Source organism: Hermetia illucens, chromosome 2 (genome assembly GCF_905115235.1).
Source record: "Hermetia illucens chromosome 2, iHerIll2.2.curated.20191125, whole genome shotgun sequence".
NCBI classification, from domain to species: Eukaryota; Metazoa; Arthropoda; class Insecta; order Diptera; family Stratiomyidae; genus Hermetia; species Hermetia illucens.
The window spans coordinates 173,936,166-173,950,723 of NC_051850.1; the positions used below are offsets into that span (position 1 = coordinate 173,936,166).

Sequence of the window (14,558 nt, forward strand, 5' to 3'; positions counted from 1 at the left end):
CCACTTCTGACAAATGACGCTTTGGACCCGAAAAATTAACCAGCTGACGTACGGCCAAGCGGTCTTGCTAATTTTCAAATTTTTCACTCATCCACGTAACTCGCGAATTGCAGTTATGTGAACAGGGAAAATTGCTCGCATGATCTCGGGTCTCAGGCTGCGACGCACTTTCCACCAATCCCGCCTCTTGAGGCGGTTGCTGGAGTCGGGACACCAAACGTCGGATGTCTTTGTAAAATTCCGCGAAGGGTTTATGGTCTTTTTGAGTCCGGCTCCGAATCCGCTCCCAAAGATCAATGTCTGGCAAATGGTCCCGGAGAGCGTCCCGCAGATCCCGCCATTGAGCGTCTGGGTTGCCTTGCCGATATTCCTAGTGTCAGTCCCGCGCTTCTCCGGTAAGTAGTGTGTAGGCGTATTCCAACAAAAGAGAAAAATTCCCCTGCAAGTTCGAATGAGCTAAGGATTCGACTCGGAAAAGGAATTTATTTATTGGTAGCGATCCCTCAGAGCCGTCATATCTTAAACTCCGAGAGTTCAAGGTATGGTGTATTATGTCCGGAGAGATCACGCCGCGCACACGTCCCGAAAAACTGGATGGAAGAGTTAACGGGGGTAATGGCGACAAAAGAGAAACAGGACCTGGGGGTCGATCCATTCTCGGAGGGATCTTAACGGTGGAAGAACGCTGTTCCTCGTCCAACACCTCCTTAACAAACATACTCAGCCTCGACATCAACCTGGCTTCTAGATATGACACCGACGATGATTCCGGTGACACATCATATGCTCCTCTAGCCTGAGCCGCCCTTCTAGAAGTTCCCTCTTGAGTGTCGTCTGGCGCCGGATAGGCGGAGTCTTCGAAGGTTGCCGAAGTCCAACGCTGCTTTGTTCGCGCCAATCACCTATGAGATAAGTCTCAAAGACAAACACCACAAACGACTAGATCTTATGATATTCTACCAAGAATACGGCAGGAAATTCTACATTGCAAGGTGGGAAAGGAGAGTGAGGCTTAGGAACACTTGCTTCCGGGGAAAAAGGCGTTAAACCAAAACTAGAAATGTGAAGGCAAGTGTACGTGGAGCCTAGCCGCGAACAATGTTGGGAATCTATTGATTGTCTATCCGACACCACCAAACGAAGTTAGGAGCTTGAGACTCTTAATCTCAGGATCGTGGGTTCGTGCCCCACATTGGGCGCCATTTGTAACGAAAATAGGAAAACTAGACGCTCATCATAAGTGGCCGAGAACGACCTAGAGGATAGAGCTATCCCAGAAACCTAAAAGTTGGTGAAATTGACCGTTGACTGAAGCTCCATCAAAGCGCTCAAAGGACCCCTCCCCCCTCCACATTCCCGAGCCTGGCTAGCATAGAGGCTTGCAAGAATTTATTAACCGAGCATTTTGATGAAGCTTCAGTCTTTGCAGGAGTCAATTTCGCCAACTTTTAGGCTTTTGGGATAGCTCTTCCCTCTAGGTATTTCTCGGCCACTTAGGATGATCAATTGCTGTCCCATCTTTCATTTATTCTGGTCATCTCTATTCGTGACTGCATTCTTTGAGTCACGAGAAAACGCCAGCTAACAAGCGAAACCGTTAGTCTTTTTCAAGGTTTTGTGTAAAACAAAACCTTATTAAAATCGGTTTACTGTTTGTCCGTCACATGCATTGTTCTCAGCGACGATTGTAGCGATTCACACCAAATTTGGTGGAAAGGTGGGAACTGTAAATGCTCACGCATACACTGATTTGCATAATTCTAGTTTAAGGGGGGTCCCAATACATGCAAAAGGGGGGTGTACATTTTTTTTTTCATCAAATATAGTCATGTAGGGTATCAAATGAAAGGTTTCGATTAGTACTTTCCGAAGCCAGTCTTGGTTTTGACATTCGTTGGAAAGGGGGCAGTGCGGGAGGTCGAAAGTTATCACTCCTTTAACTGAATCATCAGAAACTTATCACCCGAAAAATCTGAAAAAAAAATCAAGAGGTTGCCATTACCATCCCGATATCCAAATAAAGATAATAATAGTACTATTTTTAGTAATTGATTGCAAAACCCCTCTTAAGTTCATCCTAGCATTATCCACGAAATTTTGCAGTAATGTAGGCTATAATATAGAGCATAATCCTATTAAATTTGGTGGAAAGCGGGCTATTACTAACATAGTTATGATAGGTCCAAGTTGTCGCTTCCAACTTGCCAACTTTCCATACATATTAAATCTAGTCTTTTTCTAGTTAAAAGTTGCGCTCCGAAGACAGATTTTTTGCAAATGAGGGGTTGATCACTACTTTACAGAAAAAGATATGAGGACTTTTTTGACTGGTTGGAGGCATGGGGGCAATTTTTCCTTGTTAGGCAGACGCAGCTATTTTAAAAGAGAAATCTTTTACAAAATAATGTACTTACTGCTGGCATTGTATGACTTGGCGTTCCCCATGGATCTGAAACTCCTGCAGCACCTTCCGTTGGGCTATTCAAGCTCGTTGCACCTAGTGAAATATCTAATAAATCCATTAAGTGACTCTGTTTAGACTGCTCCTCATTTTTCTTCTCATTTTGTCGTCTGGTAGGAGTGGTAGATTGTCTAAATTAAAAATGTTACTTTGGGAGAATTATAATTGAAATCATTTACTTGAAATCTTGTTCGCTTTGGCTTAAAGCTAGTTGCAGTCGAACATCATCACTACGTCGTTTCGCTTCCTCCTGTTCGGCTTCCTCACGAGACATTGCCATTGCCAGTTGTAGCTGTAATTCTTCCTCTCCTGCTGTTTGTGGGCGAACGAAATCAACTTCTGTTCCTTTCGGCGGTTCATCTCGCCAACCGGGAGGCGTTTCTCGATTTGTCGGTCCCTCAATATAACCATCGCTACCGAACCCGCTCGGATGTTGAGCTAATCGTTCTTTGGCCTTTAGTGCTTTCGCTCGTTCATTTTTCAAACGTTCATCATCACGAAGCAAACTGACAAGTTGTTTGGCCTTTTCACGTACATGCAATCCTTGATCTTTACCTTCTTCGTAGTAGACGAATTCACGAAGGGTTTGAATGGCGAATATATTTTCTTTGCATTGTTGTGCTACTTTTTCGGTGCCCGTTTTAATTAAGTATTCAAGCACAATGAGAGCTTTATAAACGTGACGCCAATTTTTCCCGTGATCATTTAAACGCTTCCATACCATTTGCATGATTTCTGAAAAGGCGACCACATTGTATGTTAGGTCGGCAATTTCGGACATAATGGTCGCTGATGGACCCCATGGATCATTTGATGTTGCTTCGCGAACTTTGACCTGGAATAGTAAAAACAGTTGGTAGATATTCTGATAGTATGACTAATTCCTGATAAAATCAGATGGACTAGCTTCATTGGATGCTATGCATACCTGAGCATCCGAGTAATTGTGTGCTAGGTTTTTTATGTTTCGACGAAGTCCAGCTACGTTCATCTGCATATCGTCCTTTTGTTTTCTCACTGCATAAAGAGATTATAATAGTAAATAACAAATTTAAACCTAAACATGATATAACCGAATAAATGACATAAACAATGTTGAATAATTCAAATATAACAATAACTAAAGTACCCCACAGAGAAATTTGTACGCTTGGTTAAAACTCATAAACGAAAACATTGAAATTAAGTTAAAATTGTGGTCTGGCGTTTCAAAGTACTTATTATTTACTTAATTTTATATTGCAACGGTGGAACACTTGAATGTAATCAAAACAAACATAGATGATAAGAAATTGCGTGTTTATCATTGTTTACTCAGTGATTGTGTGTGTCAACTCAAGGAAAATGTATAAGACCAAATGTGATGTGTTAATTAACGTGAATTAAGAGAAAGCTACAAGTGGGACAGAAGGTATAATTCTAGGAATTAATTAAACAGATTTACTGAGAACTTATTACATTTTTTTTCGTTTTTTAATGGATTCAAACATTTGAACTTTGGAATAAAATGAGTCTACACACTCTGATAGGAGACCATAGATGTGTGGTAAAGATTTAGAATATTCTTCTTATAATTTGGGTGTAATTGCGCGGTATTTCTAACGATTATTCGTTTGAAATAATAAAACTTGTTGTTTTCTATTCGTTAGTGGAGAATTTTATTTGGCAAATGACGATATTTCGGGAACCACTTGTCCCCTTCACTTGTTAGCACTGATGAAGGGAACAAGTGGTTCCCGAAATATGGATATTTGCCAAATAAAATTCTCCACTAGCGAATAGAAAAAACAAGTTTTATTATTTCAAATTCTTATAATTGAATAAAGTGTATGATGTCTACAAGAAGCTAAATAAATTGGGCCGTCAAAATTAGATTAAATAATGAAAACTACCCAATTTTAACGATAATTTTAATTTTGATTTGGAGCTAAAGAAATACATTTTGCTAATTTTTTTTAAATTGTTTTTTTATATGAATTTGACCTGGCCCTGTCCTAAATTGTGTACAAAAATAATATTCCTCCCAACTTTAGAACGTTATTTATTGTAGAACAAAAAGATAAAAACTATTCAATAGAAAATCTTAGTAGTTACAAGTGGACGCAGAATCAAATAATATGTAGTACAGAATGTTAATTAATGATGATAAATCTGATGTGTCAAATTAAACACGAAACTGAAAAAAACATAACGATTGCTTTGAAAAATTCATCAAATTACTACATTGTGAAAACTTACTTTCGCAAATACTTGATTGATTTTTGGTTTGTGATGTGTGTGCTCCAAAAGCAAGCTACGAACAATATAACATAAAATGGAAGAGAAATGTAACGTAATATCAGTATCAGAGATTAAGGTTATCTTTTTTACAGTTGAATGTTTCTGTTTTCTTGTTTCTTTTTTTTTTTATTTTGAAATAATAAATTTTATTGCGAGCGCTTTTCGTGCTTAAATATCAAATGGAGAGAGTTTAAGAAGTTTCTAAATAAAACGCTGATATATTTACAGGCAATGCAGAAAGTGTACACGATCATGAACTCTTATTTCTGTGCTTAATGGCGAAAAACTTGATTCAACTTTTATGCTTTAATCAAATAAATAAAATGAACCGGATTTCTAATGCAGTCATATAATTTTACGGTCAATTCTTATAATAGTAAACGCGCATGGCAATATCAATGAAGCGCAAGAGATTTTTAGCGATGTAACTGATCCTCAGAAGAATTGTAGTGAAGATAACTCTAATCTGTTTTATAATTTTATATTGTGAGTGAGGAATTTTTATTTTAAGACCTATTTCAATTTTTCAGGGTCGGTATTCTAATACGAAGGGAACTCATCAATCACAACCTCGTTATGTCCCGGCGCACTTCTTCTTCTTTTTTCTTCACCGTTTGCCCCATTCACAAGCGGGGTCGGCTCCTCGTGACAGGTTTCGCCATTCGGTTCTATCAAAAGCGTGATCTGAATGCAATTGTAAGGCTTTCAAATCCCCATCCAACGTGTCAAGCCACCGTTATTTCGGCCCGCCTTTTCATCGCTTACCATCGACTTCGATGTTCAGATCAATCTTGGCAAGCGCGAATTACGTGACCATATCATTGAAGACGCCTCTTTCGAAATTTTTCCACGATCGGTGCAACCCTTTATTTATCGTGGATATCCTCATTTCCGTTGTGATCAAAACGTGTCACGCCACTAGTCCAACGCAACATCTTCGTCTCTATTACTGCAAGACGCCATTCATTGTCTTTTATAGTCGGCCAACACTCAGAATCATAGAGAGCGACGGGACGGACAACATTGCGGTAAATTTTAGATTTGAGAGGCTGATACGTCGATCATAAAGAACATCAGTTGTGGAACGCCACTTCATCCAAGTTGCACTAATGCATGAAGCAAACTCATAACGTAGTTCTTCATTCGCTGATAGCATTGACCCCGTTCCACTTAATACCGCAATGCTTAGATTGCATATATGACGAACTCAACTCTGATTCTTTGCACATATTTAGCAGTTTTTAAGATTTTATAGAAAACAAAACCTTATTTAAATCAGTGCAGTCTCTGTCCGGATGTCTGTCACATGCATTTTTCTCAGTGACGATGTTACCTGCTGACCCCTTTCTGTGGAAAGGTTTGAACTGTCAACCCACAAGCATGCCGTGAATATCATTCTATTGTCAACTTAAGGGAGTGAGGTCTTATACTAGGTTATTCAATAAGTTTGGCGATTCAATAAGAAAAATGCAATTTTATAGTTGGAAACTTTATTATTCAGTATAACCTCCGAAAATATCAGTACACTTCTTTCAATGAGATTCTAATTTATGAATTCCATCCCTGAAGGGAGAATCTGGAAGGGCTGCAAAATACGCTTCGACAGCTGCCCGCACGTGATTTTTTTTAAGTCTGGAAACAGATGGGAGTCGCTAGGAACTAAATGTAGTGAATACGGTGGATGCTCCAAAAATTCGAAGTTGAATTCATGGGTTTCAGCCATTGTCAAAATGCTCTTGTGACCCGGTGAATTGTCCTGATGAAAATGATTTTTTTTGTTTTCTGCAAATCGGGTCTTTTTTCACGAATTTGTTCCTTTAGTTGGTCTAAAACGTTACAATAATATTCATTTATTGTTTTACCAATTTTCAAGTAATCCACAAACAAAATTCCTTTCGCAATTGATTCTAACACCTTCTTGGCCGATTTCTGGACACGAACGGAGCCGGAGAACCAACATTTCGGGATATATTCTATAAAACCACTTCGGGAGTGGCGATGGGGAACCCCTTCTCGGTGATACTCACTGAAAGGCTCATGGCATCAATCGAGGAAGAAATTGAGTCGAGAGGAATAATGCCTGAAGTATGGTTTAGGTATGTAGACGACGTATTTACGACAAGGTCATCTCCCCGATAAACAAAATTCATCATAAAATCGAGTTTATACTCGAGACAGAAAAGGACGATGCTCTGCCCTTCCTAAACCTGAATATTTTCAACTCTAGTGAGAAGCTTGAATTCGATATAAATCATAAGTCAACAGCATGGATCGTCTAGTGGCCGAGACTGAACTTTGCTAACAGCAGGAAGCTGTTAACGCAGATTCAGAGGCTTGCTTGCCTAAGTATTACTGGAGCAATGAGTACTACGCCGACTGCGGCACTTGAAGCTATCCTAAATTTACCCCCCATTCACTTGGAGGTGAAACGGAAAGCAGCCAATGACGCATATAGACTCAATACCATTGGAAAAGCGGCCAATCACACGATCATGCGTCTATCTGGAAATTCCTTGACAAACATCCGGTAGTCCTGATGCCGTTCGATGATATGATTTCCGGATTCGTCTTTGAAAAGACATACATTGTCGTAATCACCGAAAGAGAAGAATGGTCGACAAATGGCCGTGAGCCTTTTCAGATTACAGACTTAATAATCTTCACCGACGATTCAGTCATGGAGGGCGGATCGGGCGCAGGGGTGTTCTCGGGGAATCCGATTATAGAATTTGCCCAACCCCTCGGAAAAATGATGACCATATCCAGATCGAGCAGGCGGCGCGAGATCTTGGGCTGCACATCAATGAAGGCAAGACAAAATATATGGTGGCAACGTTAGCACCGAAAACCAACCAACCAACAACATCAAACCGCACTGGTCAAACGGGAAGAATAAAGATAGGAGAATAAAACTTTGAGACCGTTGACAATTTCTCCTATCTAGGGTCGAAAATCACAACCGATAACAGCTACGATGATGAAATCTGCGCACGGTTGTTGTCAGCCAACAGAGCCTATTTCAGCTTACAAAGACTGTTCCGCTCGAAACGTCTCACCATAGGGTCAAAGCTCTTACTGTACAAGACTATGATCTTGCCAGTCCTCATGTATTCCTCGGAAACTTGGGTTCTTAGCAAGAAAAATTGCGAACTCTTGGCCGCGTTCGAGAGAAGAATCCTCCGAAGAATTTTTGGCCCCCTACATGAGGATGGACGATTCCGTAGTCTACACAATGACGAAATCTATGAGCGATACCATGACCGCCCGGTTGTGGATAAAATCCGGCTCAATAGGTTACGGTGAGTGGGTCACTTAATCCGTATGGATGAGGATGATCCCACCCGGAAAGTCTATAAGGGCAATATCTATGGTAGAAAAAGAAGACGAGGCAGATCCTGCCTAAGATGGAGCGATGGCGTGGGTCAGGACGCCAGACAGCTTTAAGGGATATCGAATTGGTGGACCTCGGCGCAAAACCGGGATGTCTGGAGTTCCTTATTAAGGCAGGCCTAGACCGGATACCGGTTGTTGCGCCGTTGATGATGATGATGATGGATTTCTAATGCAGTCATATAATTTTACGGTCAATTCTTAGTAAATGCGCATGGCAATATCAATGAAGCGCAAGAGATTTTTAGCGATGTAACTGATCCTCAGAAGAATTGTAGTGAAGATTGTTTTCTAATTTTATATCAAGACCTCTGTCAATTTTCCATGGTAGGTCTCCTATTGCAACGGGCTCTTATCAATTATTGCCTCGTTGTGTCTCTCCCCATTCGACTACTTTTGATCAAAAAGTTCCCGGAAGGATCGCCGTGTGGCGCTCTTAGCACTCGACTGTCCTTCTTTTTGTGTGTGTGTGTTACTCAACTGTCACTGATATGCCGCCAAGGTTTGGCGTTATTTCATCATCTGTTGTGAAAGTCACGTTGAGTTGAGTACATGTGTCTCTGAGCGTGTTCACGATTCTCGAGACTTTCATGCAAAAGAAGGACTGTGTGCACATCGCCAAAGACATGATTTTCATGGCTAATTCTGACCCAACATTCATCAAACATTACTGGAGACGAGACGTGAGTTTATGAGTACGACACGCAGTCCACACATCAGGCGAGTGAATGGCGCGCGTCGGATGTGCCAAGACTGAAGAAACCGCGTTTCCAGTCAAAGAAGAAGACGATGCTCACGGTTTCCATCGATTACCACGGTGTAGTGCAAAGTTAATTCTTGCCACAAGTTCAGACTGTCAACAAGGAATACTATTTGGGTGTTTTGAGACGTTTACATGAATCAGTCCATCAAAAATGCAAGCATTTGTGGACGAACAACTCGTAGATCTTGCACCACGATAATGCACCGTCGCACAATGCCATCATTATCCGCGAGGTTTTGGCTAAAAACAACACGAATACCATCCAAAAACCACCTAATTCACCTGATGTGGCCCCATGCGATTTCTTCCTTTTCAATCGAATCAAAATACCACTGAGAGGAACGCGTTCCAATAGCAGAGAGGAGATAATGGAGAAATCGAAGATGGCCTTAATAGAGATACCTAAAATGGAGTTCTAAAAATGTTTTGAGAACTGGACCAAGCGTTAGCATAAGCGCACTGCAGTCGATGGGGACTACTTTGAAGGGGACAATATCGATTTTCAACAATAAACAGGTACTGTTTATTTTTTTAATGAATTCCGGGAACTTTTTGATCAAGGTAGTATGTCGCAACAATCAGGTTGCAAATTAACAAACTTTACTTTATTCCATTACAAATATTTAACTGTTTTTTTTTTGGTTTTCGGTTATGTTCAATAAACTGTTAAAGAAAGGTAGTATCCCCCATTTTTTCTCTACAGTCTTCCATCATGTAATTGACTATAAAGTTGATCTAATTACATTGGGATTTTGAGATTCCTCCTATGGAGCTTAGACACTCGCTTTTTCTGCTCTTCAATTTTCAGAAGGTTTTTAACAAAGCATGAAAACAGAATACATTTAGATTCTTCTAGGCCGGAAGAGGGGGGACCTAGGGAGCATAACAAGTGAGGAATAAACTTGTCGGTATAAAGGTTTTGTGTACATTTTCTTCTCCTATTCACGTTTTGCCATTCGCGTATATCTCCAATTGAAAATACCCTTGGATATATATATCTATTTCCAAACTCCAACTTTGCAATTCATATGAGTTCTCCTTATATGATGATGACGTTATAATTAAAATTACTTTTTTTTATTGTTATTTAAATTTTATTGGATTTTTAATAAATTAAAATATTATTAAATTAATTGACGGTGAAGAGTCACGTTCGTCACGTCTCGAACTGACATCGAGAAACAATTTTCGATGACGTGGCTAATTCGATTCGCACTTGCGCGCGTACAACACGCAAATTGTTCGCTTCGTCACAACATTCCACCCCCAGCTAAAACTAATGGCGGTTTCGGCGAGGAACTAGACGCACAGCTCCCTCAACTCGGCTGCCGCAAGTCAAAGCCGACGCGTCGCGCGCCTCTCGCCCTGGTCGCGTTTTCTTGCTGGACGCAGGGTTTTAGCCGACCCAAGGAGACCCGTTTGATCGTGCCCCCAACGTTGAGGCTATAATAATGTCGGCACCGCTCGAGGACGACATAGGGGCTCTCATAAGGTGGCTGCATCGGCTTCCGAGGAGCGTCCGTCCTAACTAGGATTCGAGATTCCTGGACACCTCAGTCATGGTGCGTGGTTGGCGTCGTCTTCAGTTTTGGCATTGCGTCCTTGAGCAGACGCAACAGACCGATAGCGTTAAGTCCCGACCTGATGTCAAGAACAGGGTCGCTGGGGAGTCTCAGATTCTCCCCGTATACCAGTTCCACGGCCCTCTGCCGAGAATGGATTCCACGCTTTCGTGTGTCGACAATTATAGTCACCGTCCAAGGAATGCAGTTTGAGTCCTTCCTTTTTTCAGAGTTGGACAAACTCCTCGGCTTTAAACGCCACCGGACAACCACGTACCGCCCGCAGTCCAATGTGATACGTGAAAGGTGGCACAGGACGCTGAAAGCCGCTATAATGGCCTAAGAAATCCCTCTTGGCCGCACATTCTGCCACTCGTTCTTCTGGGACTCCGCGAAGAGTTTTCTGCAAGCGGGGTCATCACTTGTAATGAAAATCACTTTTTTTTATTGTTATTAAAATTTTATTAGATTATTAATAAATTAAAATATTGTTAAATTAATTAACCGTGAGGAGTCCCTCAGCTTAGCCTACGTGATGCTAGGATGAACTTAAGGGGGTTCTGCAGCCAATAACTGAAAATTATAGCAATACGCTATTATTAACTTTATTTGAAGGGATATCGGTGTGGAAGGTATTTCGGAGCCTAGCCATTCTATAGTGGCAGCCTCTTCATTTTTTTTTCGGTTGGGCAGTTTCTGAGAATGACCCCGTTAAATAAATGATCAGTTTCGATCCCCCGAACTCCCGGTCTTTTCAACAAATGTGAAAACTAAGACCAGCTTCGGAAAGTACTATATTTGATGAAAAAAAATGTACACCCCCTTTTGCATGTATGGGGACCTCCCCTTAAGTTCGACGTAAGAGGATGTAACTCACTGAATGCATGAGCGTTCAAAGTTTCCACCTTTCCAGCAAATTTGGTGTCAATCGCTGCTACAGTCTCCGAGAAAAATGCGTGTGACGGACAGACAGACAGTAAACCGATTTTAATAAGGTTTTTTTTACACAAAACCTGAAAATGGAAGAGTACTTCAGGCCTTATATTAGGTAAAAAGATATCTATTATTTTTGCATGGAATTAAAGGCTTTATTTAGCGTTGTTAGAATGATTTGATATAAGATCACTATGCGCTGTTTTGTCTCGACAGCTTGCTGCTGTCTCTCGTACAAGTTATCTTCCTTATTGGCAAAAAAACTGAGATAGTCGATTTTTACCAGCCGCTCTTGAGCTGAATTTTTCACCGCCAAAATCGTTCGTAATGCACAGGAACATGCACATTGGCCAAATGGTGGATTTGGAAAGAGAGGCAAGTAGAGCTGGACGACGTCAATCAATTTGTATATCTAGGCAGCGTGGTTTCTTCCGACGGTAGGATTGAACTGGATGTCGCCCAATGCATTAACAACGCCAGATCTGCTTTCGTTGCCTTGTCTAATATCTGGAAATACAGTTATTTCAACACCAAGATCAAGTTGAGACTGTTCTCAACGTGGAAAGTGACCACCACTGTCGTTCGAATGCTCCAAACCTTTCTGTGTAGTATTATCGGAGTACGCTGACCTGATACTATTTCAAACGAAGAGTTTCGTCAGTGCACAGGCCTGGTGCCATGTGATCGGAGGACAGAAGTGGCAGTGGATAGGTCACATTAAGGAGGGGCAACGCCATGTAGCGGAATCAACTCTTCAAAGTACACCTATCTCCCTAGGCGAGTACCTTACAGTAGATAATTCCTTGCCTATCGAACCTAAGATACAGTGAAACCTTTCTGGTGGTGAATCCTGGCTTGGTCACCGTTTGTGCCATCTTATCGTGATTTCACGTACGTCACATTGTCGCTTTACTTGTGACGATCTATTTTTCATCATTAGTCATCCATCCATTTCAGAAATGATTCAATTTTGTTTCGATTCAGCAGTGATTCATAGATGGAAATTCGGTTCATGAAGTTTTTTGGCGTTAATTCATGCGGCAACCATAGATTGAGCTTCTTTTTGAGAATAACTATTCAAATGGTTCCGTATTTTTTGTTTGAGCAATGGTTTTTCGCTTGGATAATCGATGCTTACATTACAGTGAGACAGGCGATTTCCATAATGTTACCGACATTTTCAACAATTGACCTTCCAGGACAAGGCGCATCTTTCACATAGAAATTATCTGACCGGAATCAATGGAGCTGAAATTACCCTTAACAGGTTGTTACAGCATCAGGACCATAAACACTGTTCACTTTTTCCCGTTTATATCAAAGAAAAATTGGAAAAAATAAGTATTTTCCCTTTGCTGTTGTTCATCTTTGAATTGACCACGTGTTGATCGAACCCCGCCACCTCTCAGCCTTGATGAATGTCAGAACATATAGGGGGCCAATATAGAATCGGATCACTATCTCGTTGGTATGGTGCTCCGAGCTCGAATAACAATACCACCTAGAATCCCCTCTGAAAATCAGGTGAGAGTGAACACTGAAGCCATCCACAACACAACCCTCCGCGACACCTATAAGAGGGAAATGGATGCCGCTATAACCGCAGTCAACAGAGGACCTGGAGATGAAGCATCAACAAATGATCTTCACAATCACCTGAAGAACGTTATCATGGATACGGCCACAAGCATACTTAGCCCCAGCCGCAAAAGGAGTCGGAACGGCTGGTTTGACGATGAATGTAAGCTAGCAACGGAACGGAAGAATGCCGCATACCGAGTAATGCTGCATTCACAAAGAACGCGAGCACGCGCAGAGACTTATCACGAACTCCGTCGAGCGGAGAAGCGACTTCACAGACGGAAAAAGGAAGCCTGGGAGAACCAACAAGTCTGTGAACTAGAAAAGTACAGGGAGCAACCGCACCAGGCGCGGAAGTTATACCAACAAGTCAGCAGGATGAAGCCTTATACACCTCGATGCTCATCCTGCCGAGACAAAGTGGGAAATCTGATTTCGATGGGTTGAGTACTTTGATGAGCTACTGAACAACCAGAACATCGGCGAGTTGGAGGTCCCGCCAACTGAAGACGACGGACAAATACTGCCACCAACAAGTTTAGGAGAAACAGTCCGTGCAATTCATCGGCTAAAAAATCATAAGTCGCCAGGAGCCGATAGAATTACAGCCGAATTGGTTAAATATGGAGGCGACCAGTTACACCAAGTGGTTCATCAACTTGTGCTCAATATATGGGACAGCGAATCAATGCCTGACGATTGGCAACGAGGCATTATCTGTCTCATACATAAAAAGGGAGATATTCCACAGTGCAGCAATTATAGAGGTATCACGTTGCTGAGTACCATCTATAAGATACACTCCACTCTGCTAGGCCGGATAGCCCCATACGCCCAGAACATCATTGGCCCATACCAAAGGGGCTTCACTCCAGGCAAATCAGCAACAGATATGATTTTCTCTCTGCGGCAAGCGATGGAAAAACTGTCGGAATATGGACAATAGTTGCACCATCTGTTCATAGACTTTAAAGCCGCCTATGATAGCCAAGGTAAAACTGTACACGGCCATGAGAGAATTCGGTATCCCGACGAAATTAATAAGACTGACTAGGCTGACCCTGACCAATGTGCGAGGCCAGATAAAAGCAGCAGGATCACTCTCAAGACTATTCGACATCAACAACGGTCTATGACAAGGAGATGCCCCATCATGCGTCCTATTTAACCTGGCCCTCGAGAAAGTGTTCCGTGATGCTGAGGTAAATGCAAGAGGTACGATCCTGTTCAAGTCCACCCAACTACTGGCCTATGCTGACGATATCGACATCATGGGAAGAACAACCCGAGACGTACAAACTGCCTTCATCCAGGTCGAGCAGGCGGCGCGAGATCTTGGGCTTCACATCAATGAAGACAAGACAAAATATATGGTGGCAACGTCAGCACCGAAGACGAATCAACCAACAACATCAAACCGCACTGGTCAAACACGAAGAAGAATAAAGATAGGAGAATACAACTTTGAGACCGTTGACAATTTCTCCTATCTTCCGCTCCCTCCGTTCCGCTCGAAACGTCTCACCATAGGGTCAAAGCTCGTGCTGTACAAGACTATGATCTTGCCAGTCCTCATGTATTCCTCGGA

The 14,558-nt window shown here is 41.8% G+C and overlaps 1 protein-coding gene and 1 long non-coding RNA gene across 10 annotated transcripts in view; one reads left to right on the plus strand and one right to left on the minus strand.

The window, feature by feature from the left end:
- The window catches only part of LOC119650219 (epsin-1), a 64,160-nt gene that overhangs the window by 24,829 nt on the left and 24,773 nt on the right, over positions 1 to 14,558 (minus strand). For 5 of the 9 annotated variants that reach the window (XM_038052790.1, XM_038052798.1, XM_038052799.1 and 2 more), the window contains exons 2-5: positions 4,700 to 4,754; positions 3,390 to 3,478; positions 2,641 to 3,296; positions 2,415 to 2,592 (exon numbers count right to left, since the gene is read on the minus strand). In XM_038052790.1, coding sequence (XP_037908718.1) covers positions 2,415 to 2,592; positions 2,641 to 3,296; positions 3,390 to 3,478; position 4,700 — 924 coding nt within the window. In that variant the 5' untranslated portion in view covers positions 4,701 to 4,754. Of the gene's footprint in view, positions 1 to 2,414; positions 2,593 to 2,640; positions 3,297 to 3,389; positions 3,479 to 3,590; positions 3,611 to 4,555; positions 4,638 to 4,699; positions 4,755 to 14,558 lie in introns of those variants that run through there. The other 4 variants (XM_038052794.1, XM_038052793.1, XM_038052795.1 and 1 more) reach the window with 3 other exon arrangements.
- Positions 4,026 to 5,430, plus strand: LOC119650222. The gene is made up of 3 exons (XR_005249242.1): positions 4,026 to 4,105; positions 4,512 to 4,788; positions 5,272 to 5,430. It is a non-coding gene; the product is annotated as an uncharacterized LOC119650222 (long non-coding RNA).